Consider the following 26,268-nt stretch of genomic DNA (forward strand, 5'->3'; position numbering starts at 1 on the left):
CCATAAATTTTTTATCGAACAGTTATTTCCGCTTTATTCCGGTTTGACAACTTTTTGCCAGTCCACTATACAATGAATATTTCTTTTTAAATCACCATACGAAAATACGACTTATAAATTTCCAATTTGAAAAGTTTGATAAATATTCACAAAGAAACATACGAATAGAACAGTATAAGTATCAATGCATTGTGCTTGAGTTGTGCAATTGAAGCTTTTGTTATATTTTATTGCATATAAGCTCTATCTACTATGAGTGGCGTACTATTGCGGCATTACAATTAACGCGGACATGAATATGACATATCCGTCCATTTTTAATGATTTATATTTCATGATTAGATTAATCGACTTGTAAAAAAAGAAAAATAATATTTATTGCTGAAAAAATGAAAGAAAAATCTTCAAAATATAGACTCAGTTCAGGGTATCGTTTACCCAGTGCGCTACTTGAAGGGTAAAACTAAGTTGAAAAATATTTCCGCTCAAAACTTGTATTTTTACATTGATAGGAAAACCTTTTCGCTATCGAAGAAGATTAAAAAACAACAAGCTATAAAGTTACCGGGAAAATGAAACTCGGTAGAATTGGTTGGATCATTACAAGGTGTGAACTTTGAATTTCAAAGACCAAAGCGCATGGATGATCCTCCCGTTCAGCTATTATTCTTCTCACCGAGTTCCGCTGTTATTATCGATTTGCCAGAAACGCACACATACCATTGTCTTGTAATTCGAGCGTAACTCACGTTCAATTGCGTTAGACATGATGTTCTTGTTTGGTGTGTGAACGCCTCTTGTCAGTTCAGTACTCTGGATATATATTTATGTAGGGTGGTCAGTATACATGCCCTTATTAATTAAGCAATTAAAGCTTATAAAATTGTATTAAAATACCCGTGCGCTTTCTGTTAGAAATTTTTAACGCTAATTTTGGTCGAAAAATTATATGCGGACATGTATGACCATTTCAGGCTTCATATGGACGTATTAGAAATTTTTTTTATGCACAGAAAGAAAAATTTCTTGACTGGAGAACAAAATTCTTGGCTCAAGAAAATTTTCGGGAGTCTGAAGGAAGACCGAAGTTGTGTTGGCCAAAGTAAAAATTTTTCTTGAAATTCTATTCTTGGTGGAAGTAATTTTTTCTTAATTCAAATTATCATAAATGCTTGATACAATAAATTTTTATATTCGATCAAAATTTTTAGATACTTTAGGGAAGTAGCGCCACTTACTTCAGCTGAGAAAAAAATTTTCTCACCTTGAGAAAATTTTTCTCTTGAATATTTGATACCCATTTTAGATTATTTTAGCGCCCAATTATACATATTGAATGGAAAAAAATGATTCCATATTATTTAATCTTTCCATTTGATATGTTACTCAATGAAAATTTATTTAATTAGATATTTAATTTTTTGGAGCAAGAGAAGGAAATTTTCTTGACTTAAATAAATTTTCTTGGATCAAGATACGTATTTCTTAAAGCAAGGGAATTAATTTGTTGGAATAAGTGAAATTTCTTGGGTCAAAAAAAAATTTGTTTTCGCTCAAGAAAATAATTCGAAAGAAAAATATTTTCTCGGCTCAAGTGAACCTTTTTTTCTGTGTGGATATATTCAATATGTTGATGTCCATTTAGTAAAGTGGCAGAGATAGCCGTGCGGCACATGTCTGACTCGGGTGATCATTCAAATTAAGCAACGATGAGCGCGGTTGGCTAATGCGAGGGATCTCTGCTCACTAGGAGAGGGGCCTAATGCTCCAGTGGCCGATAAAAAAGAGTTTCTTATCGATCGCTGTAGATTTAGCCCAGCTCCGACTGTACTAATATGGGTTTTCTTTGTGGTTTTTCCATGTACTGTTCCAAGAATGTAGGAAGAGGTGAGGATCAGGGCAAATGCGGTATAAAAAGCACAAGTCGGTCCACAGCTGCAATGTAAAGGCAGAGAAATTGTAAAGGCAGTAATTAAGCAATGATAAGGCTTAGGGTGTAAAGGGGCGTTATCATGCCTATACACTAGAAATCGGTAATAATGATAATATTGATGTTATTTTAGGCAAAATAATTACTAGAAAGAATAAAATTTCTCAATTTGTTTTTAGCAAATTTAGACAGTAAAAATAAGTTCAATTTTGCAAAACCAAAATGCATGGAATAATACAGCAAACATTTCATTCCACTGTCGAGGGTGTTGAGATGAATTAACCCGTGTGATAATTCTCTGTATGAATTTCACTAATCACTCTACGGCTTGATGAGCTCGTGCACTTCTAGCCTCCAGCTTCCATTTCTCTGTTCCTGTGATACTCGGTATCCAGCAAGTTAGCGAGGGGGTGTACACTAGTTATTCACAGTTCCCATGGGCTTATGATTAACAAGCACCCAGTTTTTCTTTTTCCTAATATTTTTTTTCTGTCTTTCTACGTTTGCTATTAATTTCACTCTTACATCCTAACGACTCTAATGAGTAAACTTGTTTTTTTTTTCTTCATTTCATTATTTTCTTGTAAAAGCAGCTACAAGTATAATTATTCCCACTAATTATTTCAATTAAAATTTGACTGATTTTTTTGTGGCATGTAGAAAAGATTAACTTGCTAAATTAATTAAATGAACGAGTTCGTAAAAAATGAATCAAGTAAAATACAAAATAAAATTTTTTTTAAATTATCATGCAAGTAATTGTGTCATAAATTTAAAAAATTAAAGGATATTATTTAAAAATAAAAATGTAAGTAAAAAAAAGTTTTACTGCGGAAAATCTTTTCTCAATAATTTTTTATTATTGCTGGAAACTTTTAATTTTTTTTGTTTTGTCTCGTTATACCATTTTATTCCCCTGTCACTGAATCGAATTCAACGAGCACTCAAAAGCCCTTTGTTCTATCTCGATTCATTTGTACCTTTAGCTCAAGTCCATTGAGAAATTCCTATATCAACTTAATATATCATCGCTTTGAAAAGAATATTTAGCCTTTTTATAAATGCATCCTGGCATCAGTGAATTAATAACAAAAAATAAAGTATAATGAAAAGAAAAATTAAAGAGATATTTAAACATTTTCTCTTAGACTTTTTTTTCAATCAAATGCTCAAGTGTGTATAAAGCTTATTGTCAACGGTTTAAATTTTTAATTTATTTTATGAAAAGAAAAATTAAAAAAAAAAAAATAGAATTCTTCCTTATTCTGCATTGTCTATCTCTGTCATTTAAATTGCAAGCTGCTTTTCTTTAGACTGAGAAAAATTCACTACCTTATACTAAAGAGGTTATAACAATGTCCTCGTAATTATATGCTCTTGACTCGAGAGAATGAGGTAGAAGTAATAACTAAAGAAACCACTACTGCTTTATATAACAAAATTATTTTATGTTATAATTACTAAACTGTTCTTTTAAAATTTTTTTTATTATTAAAAAAATTTTTTTTGTTCTTTTTAATTGGAATTTTCAATTAAAAAAATTCAACAAATTTTCAGTTATAAAAAAATTGATTTAATTTCTGCTATAATTTTAAAATTATTCTGAGCAGTTCTCTGCATAAATATAAATTCAACGCGGGAAAATATTTTTCTTTTCACTGCACAAACTAAATGATAAATCTATGAAAAGCATGCAAGCGCTTTTAAAAATCATTTCATACTATTAAAAGTAATACCCTGTGTTTATTTTTTGCTTTGAAGTATACAACGACAATATTTAACAATAAACATAACATTTTTTTTTATTGGGTATGTGATCAGTAATAAAATGAATATTTTTCACAAAATTTTTCCACATTACACTTTGAAACTCGCATGTCAGCAAGAGAATCGGATGTTATTTTCTCACGGTCTTCATGAGGCCGTGACGCTTGAACGAGCGAAAAATAATGCGATAGAAATTCCCGTGAGGCAAGTAATGCTCTTTCAAACCAGACCTTTATCTAACTCTCTAGAGACTTGCTTTTAAAAAATAAGTAAAACTGTCAAGGTTTAAAGACTGCTTTTTACGTGTTAGAAAAATAAATATTTCATTATGATTACATTTAATAGTGAATTTTTTCTTATAATCATAAATAATAAAAAAATGCCAAGAATTTTCTAATAAAATACAAGTTTTATGATGCTATTAAATTCTATAGTATAGTTTGTATAGATCCGGAAAATTGGATACTACCAAAACACGCAGACTTCGATATGCGGTAAACAATAAATACACGATGCTAGTAAATAGTCTGTAAGCTTTCAAAAATCACACATTCTTTTCGGCGTTGAACATCAATTATATTTTCACGTTAGTGCTGTTATGTGTGGTGATAAATTTGTTTGGAAAATTTAAAAAAATTTTTGAAAAATAACTACCATATCACAGGTGTACGATACGATAAAAAAAAAAGTATATGCCAGGATACACTACGATAACGTTAATGAAACACAAATTGATTCAGTTTGTGGAACATGTCCTCTACGGATCAGTATTGAGTATATAGCTTTTGAAATAACGATGAGGAAAAATAAAAAAAAAGCTGTGTTTAATCAACTTTCGCACTGCAGACGCATGCAGTAGTAAAAAAATACTTGTGCTGTTCTAAAATCTATCGTGTAAGCGAATGTGCGAAAACCAACGCGTGTTATAAACTTTTCGTGTTTATTTATTTTCTTTTAATACGCCACTTTACTAATAATAATTATTATTCAAAATATTTACGAGCTAATGGATTAATGAATAATATTAATTTCCATAAATATTACTTCAATATTGTATTTGGGTTTTCGGTCATTGCGTTAATAATTCTTAGTCGAAAATTTTTATTTTTCAAATTACCTTCAACAATATCCGTATTGAATTCTGTAATAATAGTCTGAATCACTGACATATTTGAAAGAAAATAGTTTTAAAATAAGACTCCTTAAGAATACAGGCTTTGAAAAAATACATCCTTTATTGAAAATTGAATTGAGTTACTTAAATATCATATAGATATGGTTTGAATATGACAAATATTCTGTTTTATTAAAGAAACAAATGAAAGCTAAAAATAGATAGAAGAGATAAAAATAACAAAATCGTAAAATGGAAATAAAATCCGCAGGATTTTAGAGAAGAATCCTTTCTGTGTTGCACGATGCGACATCACACCTCTTGTTATAGAAAATCGAGAGAATCTTTCGCACTCGTGCTTAAAGCATTCTTACGGAATAACGAATGCTTTTCGCATCCCTACGTTTTGTTCACTCTATAATACTATAATACACTGGTACACTGGTACAGTAATACTAAATAATTCCAAACTCGTGCAATTTTTAGATTAAAACGAATAATCGGCCAATAAATAATGAAGTATAACTACAATTTTCACACGCAAGTATTATTTAATTTAAACGTAATATAAACCCCGTGATATGTTAACTTAATTTTGAGTTATCGTTAATGAAAGTGTCCATTGAGAATTTTCAAAGTGCAATTATCGTTTTTATTTCACCTTCGATGCTGATATTTTATTATACCTCTCATATCATATTTTACATCACACGTGATATTGAAGTATATGTCAAAATACTTTTATTACTACTGACCTACGATACTCGTATCTAGTAGATTTTTGGTGTAAATTCTATCGTAAAAATAAAGTGATTCGTGAACGCAGTCGCTCGTGCGGATAGTTATAAGTTTTTTATCAAACAAAAACAAATTTTCATTGAAAACAAAAATTTGCTTGCGTCACAAAAAGTATTGCATGTTCTATTGAAGATATATTATTTTTGTAAAATATTCAGCTTTTGTAATTCAAGAAATTACCTCCTCCATTAATACATTCGATCTCTTCGCAGCAGCGAAAATTTTGTCATTAAGAAATTTAAATTTTGTCTAAAAATTATTTTTTTTCGGATTATAACAAACGCTAAAATTATGAAACTTTTCAGAATTTTCTAGAATAAAAATTTTGTCTTCATAATGACAATTTTACTGTATTAAGCTTGAGCTTATCATTTTTTTGAGGATCTTATCAAAGTATTTATGAATTGAGACAATAAATTCTTGAAGCACAACTGATTTTCTTAAAAAATTTTCTTTGGTTCAAAATTATTTTTCTTAAATCACGTTAACTTTTCTATCACTGTTATTTTCCATAAGTTTTTTAAAAGATTTTGAAATACTATAATTAATCAAATAGTCTATCATTTTTACTATAACATAGAAATTTGTAGAACCCAAAATTAATAAAAAAAAAAAAAAATAGTAGTAATAATAGAAAAAAACATTTTCAATGGAACTCTAACTAAACGTGATGAAATTTCTAACAACTTTCGTTTCATCAACTGTGTCTGTGGATCTCTCTCTCTCTCTCTTTATCTCTTTCTGTATATATGTATATACTCTTAATGTTTCTTCTCTAAATCCGATGGAAATATAACTCAAGTTCTTTAAGTAAAGTAGAAACAATTTTTATTACAATTTTTTTTTCATCAATATTAAGTTAATAACTCTTGATCAAATACTTGAAATAAAAGTTTTTAAATATTTAATTTAACTTAATCAAATATTAGTTAACATCAAGATAAACAGATGTTGTGATAAAATCCAATAACTGTTCCAAGTTAAAAAGTACTTTTTTAAGAGACATAAATCTGGATCTCATGTAAACAGAACAGTTTATCAAGGAACCCACTAACAGATAAAAATAATAAAAAGTATACATACACATGTGAGCCGCTGCGGTCATACTGACCTCAACAAGCTGACAAATTGAGGTACATATCTGATAATGAATAAGTGTCTCTGTCGATAGAAATTAATTACTTTTTTACAAACTACCCGAGTACGGATTATATCCTTAAGCAGGATTAAATAATGCTAGTACAGCTGGCCTAAACTTCAGTTAGTTTAATCAGATTTATTTTCTACTAAAACTGTGATTATAGAGTTTATGAATTTTAACAAGATAATAAAATGTTACAATTATAAAGCCCCAAAATAAGCAGTCAAATTCTAAAATATGAATTGATATTCAAAAAAACTTTTTGACGCTTTTTAATCAATTAACAAAATATTCGAACAAATTATTTCTTTTGAACACTTCAATAATAGTTTTTATAAAAAAAAAAAAACATGCTTAAAAATAAATAGCAGTAATCTTATCTCCCGTATTTTTTCGTAATTTACTAATTTTTAGTAATACATTTTATTGGCTTTTTATTTCTTGCGGTGTATTTTAGTTTTGTCAACTAGTAGCATTTTTTACTTGATAAATGTTCGTGATATGTTATGTGTAAAAGGATAGCAAACAAGATAACCAGAGTGTGACGACACCACAAGTTAAAGTAGAAATAAACTTGAAGACTTCTCATAGAAATAGAGCTGCCGGCTGAACTCTTTCGCGTAAACTTGACAATTCACAACATTATATTATTTTACCTCATTTTTATATTTTTCAACTTCATGTAGCTACTTCAAAATATTTTATACATTTTTGACACTTTAATCTTCCCTTTAATTTATTCTTTTATATTCGGCTGAGGATACGTTTGTTCCACGATGCTACATTATCATAAAATACATTTTAATATTATTTTAACATAAATTCTTTCAATTTTTACTTGGCCCGCTGATATTTTATTCTATGTTTGCATACTAAATATCTGGACCATAATTTTGTTGCACACCGTATTTGTTTTAATATTATTCGAGCGCAAAAGTAGAGTTATTTTAAATAATATTATTACTATTATTTTTGGAATAAAATTTGTATTGAAAACATTTATTTATTGTTTTTGAGTTTTGGTTATGTTTGAGTTTATCTGAAATAAGAATCTGGTATCCTATCTATTTTGTCCCTGGTGACTTAGATTGTGACCGGGAAATATCAGTGTTAAAATCAAAGCCCGTTAAGCAGTTTGTTTCCTACTCGGATCTGGGCCAAGCGGTTAAAACTTATGTACTGTCTTGCTTAATTTATTTCAACTTTGACTTTTTAAAACTATCTAAACTATCCCAACTACAATTATAGAAATTACAACATAAAACAATTATAATTTTACATTGAATAGTACTCTTAATTATTATTATTATTATTATTATTATTATTATTATTATTTTTATTAGAAGTACATACCATATTTAATTGCTTAAATATAAAATAGTCCTAAATTAATTTAAAAGTAACTGCAAACTTTCCACCCGTCAAATTGATAGGTGTGAAAGAAATAAATGTAGTAGCGAAAATTAAATTTCAGTCTCCTCTCCACATTTATATATATATATATATATATATATATATATATATATATATATATATATATATATATATATATATATATATATAAATCGACCCGAATTCGACAGTTAAATTAAGTTTAACAACATACGAAAATTTAATGTAATAAAAAAATTTAATGTTTGCATATTTACTGAAAGAATCGGTAAATAACTTGAAAAATAATATTTACAAGTACGTGGGTAAATACATTACGTGTAATAAAAATAATACTGTTTACAAATTTATTTTAAAAAATTTTTTACTTCAATAAGCGTATACATACAAAAGTTTCTTTTTCTTGTTTGATTTTCCCAATAAGCCGATCTTGTGGTTTTACACAAGAATTTTATTGAGTTTTACGACATTTGTGACGCTCGAACAAATCCAACCGAAAAAATCCAACTATTCAATTATTTTCATTTTTTATCTTTTATAAGACAAAAATTGGAGTTATAAAAAAAATAATAATTTCAAACTCCTAGTTCTCCGATCTGTCCTGTAGATTTATCCAATAATAGAATAACCTTTACTAGCAAAGAGGATTTAACCATTTTATTCTTTTTTTAACTCAACAAAATATACCAAATTTTAAGCACATTAATCAACTAGTTATTTATAGTACAGCAAGTACTATTTCTTAATACTTGAATATATACGTAAATTTATCTCCGGAGAATTAATATTGTAAATATTACAACTCTTGGAAACAAGTCTAAACAACCGGTATAATTAACAAGAGTAAACTCATGGGACGTATCAAAATCTATCGGGATGCAAAGGGATATCGTCTGTATACATTGTCAGTTGCGAATCAAGGGCGTATGCAGACGGCCGCATAATCGTAGTATTAACCAGAAAGACAAACCAAGTCTCTCTGTACTGCTACTGTTACTGTCCGACTACTCAACTGTACAACCTCTAACAAGTAGTGATAGTCAACCGTTCAACCCACAGCTGTTGTTAACTCTCCTATCTCATCACAATGTTATCAATTCACATATACTTTCTCTATTCTTACTCTAATTATATTATTTCAATAACTATCTTTTTACATTATTTTTGCGCGAAAATTACTTAATATTTATAATAAACTCAAAATAAAATTTTTTTTTTCATTACCTTCAATTTTTTATTTAATTATTCAAATCTCAAATTTATTTACACATATATTATTTTGAATAGTTAAATTCTTTACAAACTAATAATAATTAAACATATAAATAAAAAATAAAAATTTTCATAATTATTTATCGTAAAAAAAAATTTTTTATAAGATAAATAAAATGTAATTTTAATGATGAAAATAATATTTAATAAAAAAATAGATAAATGTATTTTTATACACACGATTGATAATGAATAAATAAAAGTGAACGCATGTACAAGCGTGTAAATGATCACGAGTGTCGGTTCTCTCGGGTCGCGAGACGAGAGAGCACTGCGTACTCGTCTGAAAGCAAGCCCCGATTCGAAGCTAAAACCCACCCTTTTGCTTTCTGCCTCACCACCAGCTTTTTCATCCCCCGCTTCTGTTGTATATGTAGCTCTTGCTTCCTTTAGTTTCACATATATACTATATACTGCACAACGCAACATATTCTACACTTGAATCGGTGAATTCTCAAGCTCCGTTTCTTCATCCACCAAAAATGTAAACATGATACTCTATACCTTTTGTACTCAACTTTTATTTCAAAGTTGTAAACTTAAATAAAGATGATACCATGAAAAAAATTATCGTCACGCCCTCACACGTCACCGTGGCTCTGAAGGAGACGCCCTGATTGCCCGGGACATGTTAACTTCCATCAATTTATTTTATTTTTCATATTTCTGTTACTTTTTCTCTTGGAATTTTTATTTTTTTTTTATCTTCACAACGCACTACATCTGACGGGATACACTTTCGTTTCCGGTCCACAATCCTATTCTCGTTGCACGAGAATTTATCGCCTCAAGTATTTTACATCCTAATGGATATTGGTTTTAATTATTTGTGAAAACGTTTTATGCTTTTTCAAATTAACATTTTTCCTCTTTTTTTTTTTTTTTTTAATTTTTTACCCGATGCTTCGAGTTGATTAAATGGAAAATTAAAAAGCTAATTAGTTCATTCATTCTTTTTTTTTGTAGAAAAACATGATGATATGTTACTCTTTAATAATGTTATGAATGAAAAAATTAAACACATTGGTTAATAATGCATGATATCTTACTCTTTTCCTCTAATTCAATAGAATTTACAAAAGGAATATTTCGTTTAGATGAAATTATTAAAGCATAAATTATACAATAAGTATAATGATAAGAATTAAATTTTAATTAATACTGAAACTAAGAACTTTCATATACCCATACAATTTATAGTTAGTACATTACAGTTATGGGAAATTTCAAGAAGCTTCGGCGTTCGTTTCAATTTTAGGAAATTTCAAATACTTGCGAGTAGCATTCACGTAAAAGAAATTATAAAATTTAAATTTTTATTTAGAATTATAATTTTAATTATCCAAATCAAAAAAAAATTATATTATTTTATATTTTATATTTAAAAAATATTCTTTAGACCTTTGAGAGTTTATTACTTAATTATCTGTCAGTTATACTTCAATACAATTACTAAAAAAAATATTAATCTTACAATAGCTCATTAATTTAATCGACTTTACTTCAAAAACAAATAAAAATTGTTAAAAATTCAATGACACAAAAAAAATATCATATTTGAATCCAAAATTAAAAATTTGAAGAAAAAACTGTTTCCTAAATTTATTAGTAAAAAAATTGTAACTACATTTCTTTCAAAATTAGACATTTTTTTGAGAAAGAAAATAAATAAGGTTAATTTCTATTTTTACTGGTTAAAAAAAAGTCAAGTGCTGACGAAAAATAAACTTTTAAATGTACTTTTGTTTTTTCTTTGATGATTCATTCATGGATGTTTGGAATTCATTAAGAACTCTAAACTTCATAAGAGAACACTAAATATTCTACGAAGCTATGGTAAACATGTATTCCAAATAATATTTGCTATCTAAAGAGAAATATAATCATAGCCGAAGTGTGTAACTGCAAGATGAAAATAAACGGAAAAAAAAAAAAAAATTCCGTACATAAACCAAGCAGAAATTCGAAACAAATTCATTATTTGCCAGAGTAAATAAACATTTTGAACTGAACCATAAAAAACTATTTTTTAATTTAGCAAATTTAAAATCACAGGTACTTGATACAAAATAGCGGTAAAAAAAATTTCTACGTTATTCTTTCATTAATAAAATTACAAGCCATTATATGCGGCTTTAGCCAGAGCAGTCTGAATAGAGCAATTTGGATTTCTTCTTAAGAATGTACTTTCTTTTTAGCTTTAATTAGTGTTTAAATCATCTGCTTATCACATTTATGCAATAAAAAACTACTTACAAAATTAAAATTGAAAAAGTAGTTTCTATAACAATAAAATTGAACCGAATTTTTAATCTATTTGTTACTTAAAGAATAGGCGTATCTTAGATTAGATATATATCTTCGAAACATACATCTTCTAAAAACGTGCCGTAGCGACTCTTTTTATAGACGTAGGTCAGCAATTTTACGTTAAATAAAAATAGAACACTTTATTCGATCATGTAAAAGTGCAAAAAGATCAGTTATTTCGGTCCTTAAAAATTTATTTTAATTCAGTTAATATTCTTACCGAACAATTGTCAATAGTCATGTGACTAAATTTATTTTAAATCAATGAGATCAATGTTCTCTTTTCCAATTTATGGGTTCTCTTGAGGTTTCTCTACATTTTAGAGTACTGTCGATCTTGCTTGGTAAAATAAACATATACACTATCGGTGTTCCTTTCGGGATGTTCAGAGATTCATTGTTTTCCAATAGTGTGAGAATGTAACACCTGGAGCATCATCGATTGAGATGCCCTGTGGCCAAAAAACTTATTATCGCAATCTTCTTGTTGTAAACTCTAGTAATTAATTAAATTGTAATGGAAAATTAATAATAACAACAACAATGGATAGATAGATAATTTATTTAGTCGGTTATGGAGCATTAGTTTCTTGCGGTCGCCTGTCAAGAAAATAGAATAAATAATTAGTGTACACATATAAAAAGTAAATATTAATTTACACACTGAAAAAATCTGGAAAACTGATAACCCTGCAGGCTGTCCCGGAAACTTTCCACTATGTACGAGTTCAAAACGCTCGAGAAATTACATATTTCAAAGTTTTGAGTTCTTCGAGGTCAAAAACATAACTCTTATACTTTTTTGAAAAATTTTTATTGCGATTTCTTTCGATTGAATCAATCGCTTTTGATGGGACTTGCAGCATTCGACGCAATTTTTTAAGAACAAAAAAAATATTCATCACCTACCATACGATTCTACTCAAGAAAAAAAAATTTACCTGAATCAAGTAAAAAATTTTGAAGAATTTCATCTTCTTGATTTTGAATAGAAAAATTCTTAAACTAAGAAATTTTTCTTGGTTCAAATAAATTCTACTTGATTCAAGAATTTTTCGTCTTGATCCAAGACAATGAAACTCTTCAAAATTATTTTCTTGGTCTAAGAATTTTTCTCTTGATTCAAATTAATTTTTTTTCTGTGTACGTAAAATTTTAAAGTTGTGTTAAAAAATACTTTTTAGAATTTCTAAAAATTAAATGTCTCGAGTTAAATGAACGAATTGACCGATTCCGTCAAAATTGGCGGCATTCGATGCAATTCATTTTGAACGCTGCCCAGTTCATTCAAATCTGTCAAGCATACACAGTGATACTCTCGTAGGAATGGTCAGAACAGCTTCCTAGGACCTCAAAATGCAGAGATCTGATGAGAACTTGATTTTCGAAAACCGGGATGAAACCAATAACTTCCCGATTTTTTTTTAATAATTTATTTTTATAGCGGATAGTTAAAAAAATTAACTTGATTCGAGAGAAAAATTCTTGAACTAAGAAAATAATTTTGAAGAATTTCATTGTTTTAAATTGAGACGAAAAATTCTTGAATTAAGTAAAATTTACTTAAATCAAGATAAATTTCTTAGTTTAAGAATTTTTCTACTCAAATTAAGAAGATAAAGTTCTGTAAAATTATTTACTTGATTTAAGTAAATTTTTTTTTCTGTGCAGAAAGATTAAGATAAGTAAATTAATCGATAACTTATGAAGGGATAAATTACCCTCCTCACACACCACAGTATTTCATTGATAATTTTGAATCATCAATCACGAGTTCCTTCTGTGTCATATTCAAGTGATACGAATTAGTCGTAGTAGGCCCTGCCAAACTCTGAAAAAATCGGTACACTAGTTAAATTTAGCAGTAGCAAGGTCCTAACGCGGATCACCGTAACAATGAACAATTTATTTTACTGCGTAGTTCGATATCCTCGGAGGATCATGTAATCATTCCGAACAATCACAATTATCATAATGATAATGATTTTTCTTTCTCGTTTGTAATATCAAATTGAGTGCAGTAGTTTTCGTTAATGCGCAATCGTTTTGATCAGAAAACAATTTGATGTTATCAATTTTACACTTGCTATCTGTTTTCAAACTGCATTTGAATAACTATATCATTATTGTAGTATTATTATTATTATTTTTTTGCTATTTCTTGGGATTTATTAACTTCAATTCAAGAGTTGTATCGAGTCATCGTGTCTCCAACGAGATATACCCGTAGTTGCAGTTAATCTTGTTGTGGTTCCGTGTCCTATGGAGTTAAATATATTGCATAGTCGTGATCCAATATTATTCGTCATTAGATTAAATTTAAAGAAAGAGAGCACGCTGTACGCCAGTGAACATGGAATTCAGAGAATTTGAGGTAGAACAGTTTCATGTACAGAATTGAGTAAGTAACTATGCATTTGTGGATCCATCAGCATGCAAGACTTGAATATTTAATCGCTACTCACAATATCATACAAACCTTACAAGCATCTATTGTGAATATTTATTATTCTCTTACGTTATTTGTTTATTAAAAGTCTACATTATATACTTTATACTTTAATCCGGTAGGAAATTAATTTTTAAAGTACGTCCCTCTTAAAAATCAAAAGACAAAATTTTTTAACTTTTATCACAAACTTTTCAAAAGAGCTAAACTAAATAAAAAAATATAATTGTTTATGTGTAGCTCAAATAATCGAAAAATAAACTTTTTTAACTTCCGGCTAAAAAAATTGAAAATTAGAATTACTTTGAAATTCCTCATTCAATCACTTTAAACTTGAAGATACTTTATGAGGCTTCAAAAACTACGTCGAATGCCGCCAACCGCGTGAAAATCGGTTCATTCATTCAAAAGTTATTGCGGTTTGAAAATTCAGAAAATAGTGTTTTATTAAACTTTTATCAGACTTTTGAGCTCGAAAAGCTTAAAATGACACGAAAATTAATTTTCTAGCTTGAAGAGCTGAAAAACGTAATAAGTGGAATTTTGAACGCTTAAGTATGGAATGAACGAGAAGTTGCAGGGATGGCCTTCAGGGTCAATCATTTTCCTAATTTTTTTTCTCAATTTCAAACTTTTTTTTCAATCAGTATTGGGTCCAATCCTATTTCTTATAGTTTAAATATTGTGGTTAAAAAATTAAAATACTATAAACATGGATTATTTGCTGATGATAAATAGGTTTACTTGCTCTTCAAATTGTTTTAACTATATAAAGCAGCTTTCCATCTGACTACTGATGCTCAAGCGGTAGCAGACTGGACCCGTGAAAACAATCTTTAAATAAATTACAAAAAGACCAAGTTTATGATCTTGGGAAGTAAACGTAAGTTGAAATTACTTGAAAATTGCGTGCTGCCTAAGATCATTATAGAATGCAATGTAATACCATATACGAATTCCACCAAACATCTAGGATTCCTTATCTCTCATATAATCTTTTCTTCCAACGGGAAATAGTCGTAACAGGTTCCTAGGGCCTTAAAGTGTGGAAATCTGATAAAAACTTGTATTCTCAAAATCGGATCAAATTCTCTAACTTCCTACTTTTGAAAATTAAATTTTTAATTTTCAAAGCGGAAAGTTAAAAATTTGCACAGTCTGATAAAAATAATGTTGATTTTTATAAATTTTTTACTTCTCGTTGTGACCTACTGAATCCCATAATAAAATTGAGATGAAATGTATGTGGCATCAAACTATTCGTAACGTGATCGGTCGAATATATCATGAGCATGAAAATATATGCAAACGCTATAGTAAGGCGCGCGCTTGCGCGCGCAAATTTGAATTCTAGTTTCATATAAATTTACCATCTTCATTAAATATCATGCATTGAAGTAAAATTATAATAATATACTTTACTATAAATTACTTTCTGTAAATGTAATCTTTCGTAATCAGCAAAAAAGAGCATTTAATCTTGTAAATTTATTAATTTAACCTCGGAAGTTTTTAATATTTATATGGTTGTGTGAGAAGTTAAATAAAATTCAAGAAATTCATTTATAAATTAACTTAAATAATTCACCGCACTCATCATTTGCGGCTTTTCTCTCTTGAATTTACGAGCGTGCATTTTATACGCTGGGTTATTAGTTTCGCCTCTGTGAGTGATGCAGTAGCCGTATAAAATCTTAGCATTTACCCTTAAATTCCTGTCTATATTTTTCGCCTGTGAAGTTGGAAATACGGTGTTCCATTGTAGTCGAGCTAAAAGACTGATAGAGTTAGAAAACGTCATGCATAAGAAGTTAGATGAGTTTCCGTAACCAGTTATTATATTGCCTTTGTGAAAGCCATGCCTCATCTTCTATCCATCTAATAAAAATATTTTTTTTTTGCTTTTAATTCTATTATACATTTAATTTAAGTTATAAAGTAGTTATCCTTTTATATTTTAAATTATTCTTGTAATCTAACAATAATCTCATCTTCAAACACTCTATATTCATATACGTTTCAATTTTTTTTTTTCATTAATTCATTATACCACACTTTATCTTTATAAAGAGAATTTTCTTCTAAGATCATAACTTAAAATTATCGTCAGTAATTTAACTTCATTTTTTCAATAGAAAATAAACTTAACTGCAAATACTTTGGACAATTAATGGCTACAATTAATCGCAAATTCTATTATATACTTTTTTTAAACAGACAGTGATGTTAAGGTAGGAAAGTTTATTGCAGCTATGGGAAACCCTTTGGTATATAGTAATGCCTGAGGGAATGCCTGTAACTCATACGTAGAACAAAGAGAACATTGAAAAATCTTGGCTCTCTTACATCGCTTTCCTCTCGTACTATTCTTCTTTTGTACTAGCGACTACCCGTTATACCTCTGAAATCTCGTTTGAGCATAAGGAATCGTCTATCATTTTCCGCCATAGTTCCACTGAGAATTCACAACATGTGACATAGTATCACGTGTGTTACTTTTTTTGTTTCAATTTTTTTCCGTAATCTTATAAAGTTTCGTATCATTTTTTTGTTTTATTTCAACGGTTTTTTTCTCTATTGCAAAAAAAAAGTTGCTGAAATAAAGTTAAAACCTCATATGGTATACAAAAAAACTTAAAAAGTTACGGTTCTCAAAAATGACACAATACCAAAAAGTTCTATGTAAAATTTAATATTTTTGTATGAACCATTTTATGACTCTTGAAAGTAAACATTTACATTATTATTCACACTTATATTTTTAACATTAGGCCGTTATAAAATTTAACTTATTTAAGAAAAAAATTTTGAGCCAAGAAATAATTTTTAAAAATTTTCTTTTTGTCTATAAATTCAAGCAGAAAAATTTCTTGAAGAAATAATTTTTCTTGATTTAAATAAATTTTAGTCTGTTCAAGAAATTTTCTACTTGATTTAAGACAAGAAAATTCATCAAAATGATTTTTCGAGTCAAGTTTTTTTTTCTTGAATCAAATTTATTTTTCTCTTTGAAAATAAATTAAAGTAGATTAAAAGTTTTAATCGATTTAATATAAAACTATTTTTAGAAATGATAATCTTTAGTTTTAATTTTAAATCAATATTTCGCAGCGTATAAAAGATTTTAACTTAAAAAATAAAACTTCATTAATTCAATTAGTAAAAATAATCATGCGATTGGTTAGACCTGCAGATGATAGAAAATAGAAAAAAATATTGAGGCTTTAAAGAGAATGGTCGGGAGTATGAAACCCGCCGTAATGTCCTTACCAGAAGTCTTCAATTAATCTTCCAATTTCCTCATTTTCTTTTAATGCCACAGATCTGTTTATAAAAACAAAGCCTTAAGTTAAAACTTTATTAATCATGATTCGACAAGAAAAAAAAGTAATACAAGAAATTCTTACTATTGCTATCGCCCGTAAAATTGAAATATTAATAATGACATTCATAAATACTATATCTTAAAATTGGAAATAAATTTTTCAACATTTATCTCCCGTTTACTGCAACTCTATCAATTGGCTTAACTCACAGTTCATTATCACAAGCTGACTTCAATTTATCATTTTTATGTTTCAATAAATACCAATATTTTCGGAGATAAAAATATATAACTGACACTGATATAGAATTTTTATTTATTTTACTCCAAAATAATAATAGGCGTCCATTTTTAATTAATTTTATTATATTGCCTAGGTAAAGATATAATTGAATGAAAATTGAAATTGGAACATAATATATGGACATAAACAAATCGACACGTATATATACAATGATTGTTAATGTTATTTTATTGTTTCCAACATGTCGAACAAACTGAAAGCGTTGGAACGCTAGTTATCGTCAATGTTAAACAGGTCAACAAGAGAGATTTCTATACATGGTGCTAGAAATGTTGCATACTATTAAAAGCTCGTGAATGTGCTTTGTACTTGTCTGAATTGCTCTTATATACATGGATTATTATTTCATAAGCCACAGAACGATGGCTTAGTTTTCATAAACAATACATTCATGAAAACTAAATATAGATTGTTTTCATTATTTCAATACTGAATTAATTACTTTATAATTAGTTGGTGTATTGTTATTTTCTTTTAAAATTTTGAAAGATTAATTACTTTTTTGCTAATTAACGTTCCAATTTAGTCGATAAAGGATGGGACAAAAAAATTAAAAAGTTTCGTCCTCGTTCCGGATCAGAGTAACTTTAAAATCATCAATAAAGTAGTATTGAACTAAAGTATAAAATTTAATTTAACTATGCCCTCAATTAATTTTTGTTATTTGTAAACTTCAATCACAAATTTATTAACTCAACACAGTTTAGAAATTCTTTTAAGCTAAATGAAGATGTTGGCTATTTGTTTTGTCGAAAGCTCGTCAAAGCGCCGAGATTTCGTGCTTCAGGTTTTCAAAATTTTATTTGATTAATATTTTGGATGAATAGGAATTTTAAATAAATTACACTCGATGTTTGAGACAACAGGAAGAAGTTTATTGTCCCAGAGGAGGAAAAATCTGGTGAAGTCAGATAAAAAAAACCTCCTCGATGATAAGTACAAGAAAAATCGTGTATGAATGTGTAATTGTTATTTAGTCAGGGCGGGACCGTAACTATTGTTGTTTAGTCAGGGCAGGACCGTAACTATAATAATATTGAACTATTCCCGTTGGATAGTTCAATGTGTATTGCCAATTATAGGCGAATATTAACGACTCGTTGAGAGTCGTGTTAAATTGTATGTGTGTGTGCGAGAACCGATCAAAGCCAAGGCGGCGTGATCAACCACGGGCCGTCAATACCCAAAAAATGTGAGAGAGAGAGCTCGGATGTATGGCGTCTGCCCGAATTGTCGCGCAAATTTCTACAAAATTGCACTGATCAGCGAATAACTGGATTCAGCTGAGTTTATGAAGATGAATTGAATGATATTGAGTAAAGTGAAGTAAAAACGATATGACTTTGAAAATTTATGAATTGTATTGTATGCTATGTAATGTGCAAGAGCGATTGCGTAAATTACTACTGATTTAAGGGCCTCTGAGCAACTAGTGACCCTGGCCACCGCACGAGCCAATTCGGTTTTTCCTATACGGCCCCGATCTGCGCGATACCGTTCTGCGCCTACGCCGCAACTTGACGACTACGATGACTCCCGAATTTAAACGAATTCCGGTAAGAAAATTGTTCGAGAATTTTCTAGTCGAAGCTAGAGCTAATATATAGATATAGTCATCTGATTTCGTACGCCCACGCTCTCTCTCAACAGATATAGATGTAATTGTGTGTAGCACAATACATGCATGATTTTTCTCTACGCACACTCGCGTACATACTCCATCGTATATGTACGAGTCGACTCGACACTATTCACTTAAAAAATATTATCCTTAATATAAAATTGAGATGAAATGTATGTGGCATCAATTTATTCGTCATGTGATTGGTCGAATATATCATAAGCATTAAAATATATGCAAACTCTATAATTAGGCGCGCGCTTGCGCGCGCAAATCCAAATTCTAGTCCACTCTTATAATTTAGATGAAAAATATGAAAATATATCATGTAAGCAAAGTATTCGTAACGTGATTGGTCAAATATATCAAAACATAAAAATATATGCAAACCCTAAATTCATGTGCGCGCTTGCGCTCGCAAATTCAAATTCTAGTTTGATTTAAAAATGACATTAAAGTAAGCAGTCACTTGACAATTTTTTTATTTTTTTTAATAAATAAATTTCTTCCAAAAAATTATTTTAAAAAAATTGCATTTTTATTTTTTTTAAATTTCTAAATGTCAATTTTTTTGTCATAATTTATTTGTTACAAAAATTCGTAAAATTATCAATTATTTGCTAAGTTAATTTTCATTTAAGAAAAATATTTTCTTCTTTCATAATATTCAGCTCTCTTAATTTATTAAGTAATTTTTATTTAAAATTTATCATAAGATTTATTTAAAGTGTGCCGCTTAAACCAAAAAATTATCAAAAAAAGTTTTAAATTCTTCTAAAAATCAATTAAAGTATAAATCATGTCATTTGAAATAGGGGTTTTAATTATTTAGTTAAAACTGATAATATTTTAAAAGAAGAAACTACTTCTTGAGTCAAAAATATAAAGTTTAAAAAAAAAACGGAATTATTTTCAATTAACGTGCATTTTTCTTGGTTTTATTACTTGATTATATTGACAGAAGATAATTTATCTTTGAATTAAATGAGCGTAGTTGTCGATTGAAAATACAGTGATCTTAACCGAAGAAATTAAAAATCAAGAGAACTAATTTTTGAAAAAAAAAGAAACGGTTATCAACAAAATAATTTTTTTTAGCTCTCCATAATTTCTTTTAGAATTTTTTGTTAAAACCTGACTTTCGAAAAATCAATTGAAAATTTTTTGCTCTGTGAATTCTTTACTATTTGATCTTTTTACAAGATTCCGTAATTAGTTGTTTATGAACATCCGAAGTTTTCTTCTTTTATTTTTTCGATGATTAATTTATTTTCTCTTTTTTTGTTTGAGTATTTACATAGTTAAAATGTTTTTTTTATTTTTATTATAAAACTGCAAAAGAATCAATAGCTTTTTTCATTTTCAACAATCTTATCTCGTCGCGCATTCCGGAACTAGATGCCAACGCGCTGAGTCATTAATAATTCCTTCCAGGTCGATGTACAGTCAAATTGAGTACAAATACTTAAAATTGTTTTATTGCTTCCTTGTCTTTCACTCTCAGTGGTAAATTATAATAATAACCTGCAATAAATTGTCTAAGATTAATGTTTTATACAAAACATCACGGTGCAATAAGTTCTATAGTAATAAAAAGCTATATAATATTTTATGTTTATTTTTTTATGATTACAAGAAAAAAAAATTTTAAAATGCTCTTCAGCAAAAAATAAAAGACATTTAACATCTTATGAAGTTGTTAGTAAGATCCCGCGAATCCACTTCCGTGCAATTGTAATTTTCTGCGACAAAGTATAACAATACCTTGATTCTAATAATGAAATTCTACGACAAACTATAAACACAAGACCTTCCAGAAAATTGTATGCAATTTACAAGAAAAATATCATTCTTGTTCAAAATTAATGAGACTAGTAGAGATGAAAAACAAATTAACAATTTACGTCAGAAGAACATCTTTCCGTTGTTTTTTTTAATCTTCTAAGAAGACTTTAAAGAATTATTATTTATATAAGTATATGCTTAAACTCATAAGTATCGAAGTTGCTGATAAAATAAATCAAAAGATTTTTTATACGCATTTGTTATTGATTTGAATTCCAAGTTAAAGTAAAACTTTCTCTTTATTTTCTTTTTTTATAAAACTTCAAGTAGTTATATTGATATCTTTTCTTGTAAATTTTCAACTTTTAAAGTAATTGTCTCAAAAACTTAATTATTTCAAAAAATTTTCATCGTTATGATTTTTTTTTCTCATTTGCAAATATTATTTTCTCACGGTGAAATTTATTCATAATAATTTAAATGTCATAACTTTTAGTTACGTCGATAATTTTTACAAAGTTTAGTCTATTGGTTTACCAAGGATAAAAATTTATTCGTTTTATTTTATAAATTTAACTTTTATAACACTTTACTTTGAAAGTCCTCAATTTTTTATGTCACTCTGGATACTTTTTATATCTTCTTACATATTTGTGAAAATAAGAAAAAAAATTCTAAATCGTTATTTTTTATAATATAATATTTATTATATATTTTGATATTTAATAACTTTTATTATTTTTTAACCAAAAAATAACATTTTATATTAACGTTTTAAATATTATTACAATATAAATTTATAAGTTTAATATCAAACAGAACTGCAAAAAATTTTAATTTTCTCAAGCACTTTTATGGCTTGACAAATTTAACATGTATCAATGTGACAAATTTAATATGTATCAATTTTTTTACTCAATTTGTTCCTTAAAGGAAAAAAATATCACAAAAACTTTACAGACGACACTGTTAGAGGGGAATGATAACATAATGAATCTATTCTTTTTTATTACCTCCTCATTTCTTGTTCAGGAGGCAAAAAAACTTTCCGTATTATATTTCAAGGTGTCTACATGGTTATTCGTCGGGTTTTAGACTAAAAAAGATAAACTAAGAACAACAAAGAAAACTGCGGTCATATATCTTTACCCACACAAAAAATTCAATGTACCCCAAAGCAGTGAAAAAATGATTTATATTCTTCGTATAATTTATCCCAAGTTTTAAAATAATCAATAAATAATAGTGCAAGTTGGAATATGGAATCGATCGATTGAAAGGCATGTAAAATTTTGCGGAAATCTGACAGACGTGATTGACATTAAAAAGGCGGGAGACATGTTGAAAGAGACGACAAAGGCAAAGGCAAAAAATAAAAGCTTAAGTCCGTTGAGATCATCAAGGGGTAAAAGTGTTCAGGCGACCCCTATCAATCATTTTGATTCATGTGAGATAGGCTTCGTATACTAGGATTATTCTGACGGATTTCCGCAAGAAATGATGCTTTCTACATCGCCTGAAGACTTTATTTTTTTTTTCTTTATAAAGTACTTATTAGATAGCAGCCAAAGACTTTGATGAATTTTCACTTTCATTTTTTATGGTAAAGCAATCTTTATTTTTTTCAGACCGACTACAACCGACACTTGGAAGAGCTGATTGAAAGGACTGAGAATCTTTTGATTAACGCTTTGAGAATCACTCTCGTTAAGCAAAATCATCAAGTCTCTGAACTTTACGAGCAGCTAGAAGGAATAAAACAGCTATCTAATGGTAATTAATTCAATCAATTTTATAGTTTTTAATAAATTCAAAATTATTATCTTCATTGTTTTCTTTATGGGGTTATATAGGTCTCCTCTGGAAAAAAATGGTCAATTTTTAACAATTTTTTTTTTAATAGAAAAAGTGAAATATTTTATTCAAACTTATTACTATCTTGAAGATACATGTTTAATAAGGAATTACTGAAATTTTGACAAAAGAATATTAAAAACTCTGCTAATGTGACGTCATTTCTGGCGAGCCCTCGGAAAAAAAGATCCGTCCGCGTGATCAGTAAAACTCCTAGCAGGAGTGAATTTGAAGTGATCATTTGAAGTGGAAAAAAACAAAAAAAAAATATGCTCTAGTTAAGATTTCACACTAGGTCTTAAACGAAAAAAAAATGAAAATTAGATTTTTTGCAGAGGTTTTCACAAAAAAAATTGAAAATTTGGCTAAAATTTCGCGGAAATTTTTTTTTTTAAATAGTTGTAATTGAAAAAAAAAATCTTCCGTTCAAGACCTTGTAAATTATATCTCGAAGACCTGTCTAAAATTTCATCAAGATCGGTTGAGAAGTTCTCGAGGAATCGTGGGAACCGTTTTCGAAAACATAGTTTTGAGAAAAACGCGTTTAAAGTTTTGAGTTTCAATACAACAGCGACTTGAACGCGCAACTTTTGAAAACTGTATCTCTGAAACTATTATTGAAACTTTAGGACAATATTCTAGAGATGTTATAGAATTTAATAAATCACTAAAAAAAAATCGATTTTTTGAAACCGTGAAACCCATGTAACCCCTTAAGTACGATGTATGGCGGTGATACTTTGCATCTATTTAAAGATCAAATAATTAACTTCGTCATATTACATCGTATCTAAACAAACAATTAACAAAATTAATTCAATTCATTAAGAAATTTATACTAAAGTTATAACTTAAAAAATATTCAGTTGTATTTCTTCTTTTTACCGTTTATATTATATTAATTATCGTTCGAAACCCCTCGAATGCTGTGAAGTGAAAAGGCGGGCTTTTAAAAAAATATAAATAAATATATATTTTTTGTATGATGATATTTAAAATTAATGTTAATTTTTTAATCTATACAAATCGCTTATTAATTTTTATGTTAGATAAATAAACTATTTCTTAAACTCGATTTTGTTCTGTTACTGTTAAATAAAAAAGTGAAATATTAAAACAATATGAATTTTACAATAAAAATTTTCAATTTATTGAATTAATATTTTTTATGCAAAAAATGAACTTGAAGTATGCATATTGAGATTTACAAAACTTTTTAACATTAAATAATTTTATGTATGTAATCTTAACAGAAGAGACTCTCTCGACAACAATGGCAATTGAGACTAAAAACTTTTTACACCGTACTGAAGAACTCTTGAGGCTAATTTCTCGAATGGAAAAACTGAAAACACTTGAAGCTTTTGAGAAAGTGGAGTTAACATCGATCAATGAGAAACTACAAAATCTGTCGAAGCTGGTGAAGCAAGACAACTGTCTGAATGCAGGAGGAAAGTTTGAATGGATCGATAGCGTGCTAGTAAAGGTAAACTTTAGCTCTAAATTGCATTTAGTTAAATTGTTGTTTACTTACTTTACCATCCAAGTTCTAAGTAAATGTTTAATGTTTATATTTATTTTTTCCACAGTGTTTGCAAGATGGTACGTGGCTCTTGATAGATCAAGTAAATCTCTGCAGTCCAGCTGTGCTAGATAGATTAAACGGTTTACTTGAACCTGGTGGCGTGCTTACCATTGGTGAGCGAGGTGTTGATAATGATGGTAATATCCATACAATAAAACCTCACAGTAATTTCCGTCTTTTCTTAACTATGGATTCACGTTATGGAGAAATATCAAGGTAACCTTTTATTTTAATTTTATTGCTTTAAGATAATTCAACTCGAGAGCGTCGCTATTCTCGTATTTTAAAACTTTTTTATTACAATCTCTAAGTATTCATCAATCCTGGCTTTATGACAATTATATAAAAGAGTAACTGTTGCCCGGCCGTTTCGTTCGTCGTAAATTAAAATCAAGTAATGATTCATTATTTGTTAACGATCAAAATTTATTTGCATTAGAACTGCACAAATTTTTTTACGTTTGTCTTACTCACGCTTCAATAATTCGATTTAACTTGAATAAAATCAGAAAAAGAGGTAGACGATCTCATTAAATAAGACACCGGATAATTTTTATCATGCTATAAAACTCTACGAAGAATTTTTCGATACTTATAAATAATTTATACCCATATATAGTAAAACTATGAAACTTACAGACTTTGAATTTGTAAAGGTTGTTTATTCTTTATGCTATGTAAGTATCCGTTAACAATAGACCGATTTTACGCATAAGTTTTAATGAACTTTTAAGATTTTAAACCAGAACACATAAATCGTGTAACTTTTTTTTTTAATGACTAACAAAAAAATTAATTATAAATAATTATGACTAATAAAAAAAAAATTTTGTTTTCGGGAATCAAAGTATTTTTGTATGAAATGTGCAGAAATGCAAAAAAAATTTTTTCTCCTAACTAAAAATTTTCTTGGACTTAAAAAAAAACAGAATTTTCATTATACGCCCTTATGGCATCCGAGGTGGGTCCCGGGAGCCATAAGGACGTATAAAATATTTTTTTTTTAGCATTTCTGCATGTTACGGACGAAACTACGTCGATTTCCGAAAAAAAAAATTTTTTATACGCCCTTACGGCTTTTCACCAGGACCTTTTGCCGGTATACACCTTTATGACATCTAGAACGCGATATGTGTTCTTTAACTGCAAAAATAGACCGTTTTCAGATGTTTGATTGAATTAAAATGATATTTATCGAATTCGATTGAGAATTATTTTTTTAAACTGAATATTTCGCCCTTATAGAAAAAAATTATAACAAAAAAAGTATAGTAAAGTATTTTTAAACATCTCTACAATTTTTCTTGGATTAATTTTTATTAAAAATATTGGTGATAAATATTGACATAATATCAGGAATATGCTTTCCAAATATCTAATTCGTAGATTTTTTAATCCCATCTAATTTTTTAATTTTATACATTGATTACCATGATATATAAAATAAACCCTAAAATAATTTTCATTTCAAGCAAAGGTATCTTTTACACATATCAAAAAATTTAATTTTAATCGGATCTGTCTCTAATAAATAACGATCAGACAGCAATTAAAAAAGTTGACAATTTAATAAAAGTGGGTCGTAAAAATATTATTAAATATCAACTTTGTCATAAATTCA

At 28.3% G+C, this 26,268-nt stretch overlaps 2 protein-coding genes across 2 annotated transcripts in view; one reads left to right on the forward strand and one right to left on the reverse strand.

The window, feature by feature from the left end:
* The window catches only part of LOC141532578 (uncharacterized), a 46,691-nt gene extending 29,244 nt beyond the window's left edge, over nucleotides 1-17,447 (reverse strand). Inside the window, exon 1 of the mRNA XM_074250988.1 lies at nucleotides 17,444-17,447. The gene's annotated coding sequence lies outside the window, so the exon portion shown is untranslated. The remainder of the gene's footprint in view (nucleotides 1-17,443) is intronic.
* Nucleotides 1-26,268, forward strand: part of LOC141532577 (midasin) — a 74,067-nt gene that overhangs the window by 37,949 nt on the left and 9,850 nt on the right. Inside the window, 3 exon segments of the mRNA XM_074250986.1 lie at nucleotides 22,837-22,981; nucleotides 24,316-24,548; nucleotides 24,652-24,863. Coding sequence (XP_074107087.1) covers nucleotides 22,837-22,981; nucleotides 24,316-24,548; nucleotides 24,652-24,863 — 590 coding nt within the window.

Source organism: Cotesia typhae, unplaced genomic scaffold, assembly GCF_013202065.1.
Source record: "Cotesia typhae breed Kobodo isofemale line unplaced genomic scaffold, CoteBio_Ctyphae contig_65, whole genome shotgun sequence".
Taxonomy (NCBI): Eukaryota; Metazoa; Arthropoda; class Insecta; order Hymenoptera; family Braconidae; genus Cotesia; species Cotesia typhae.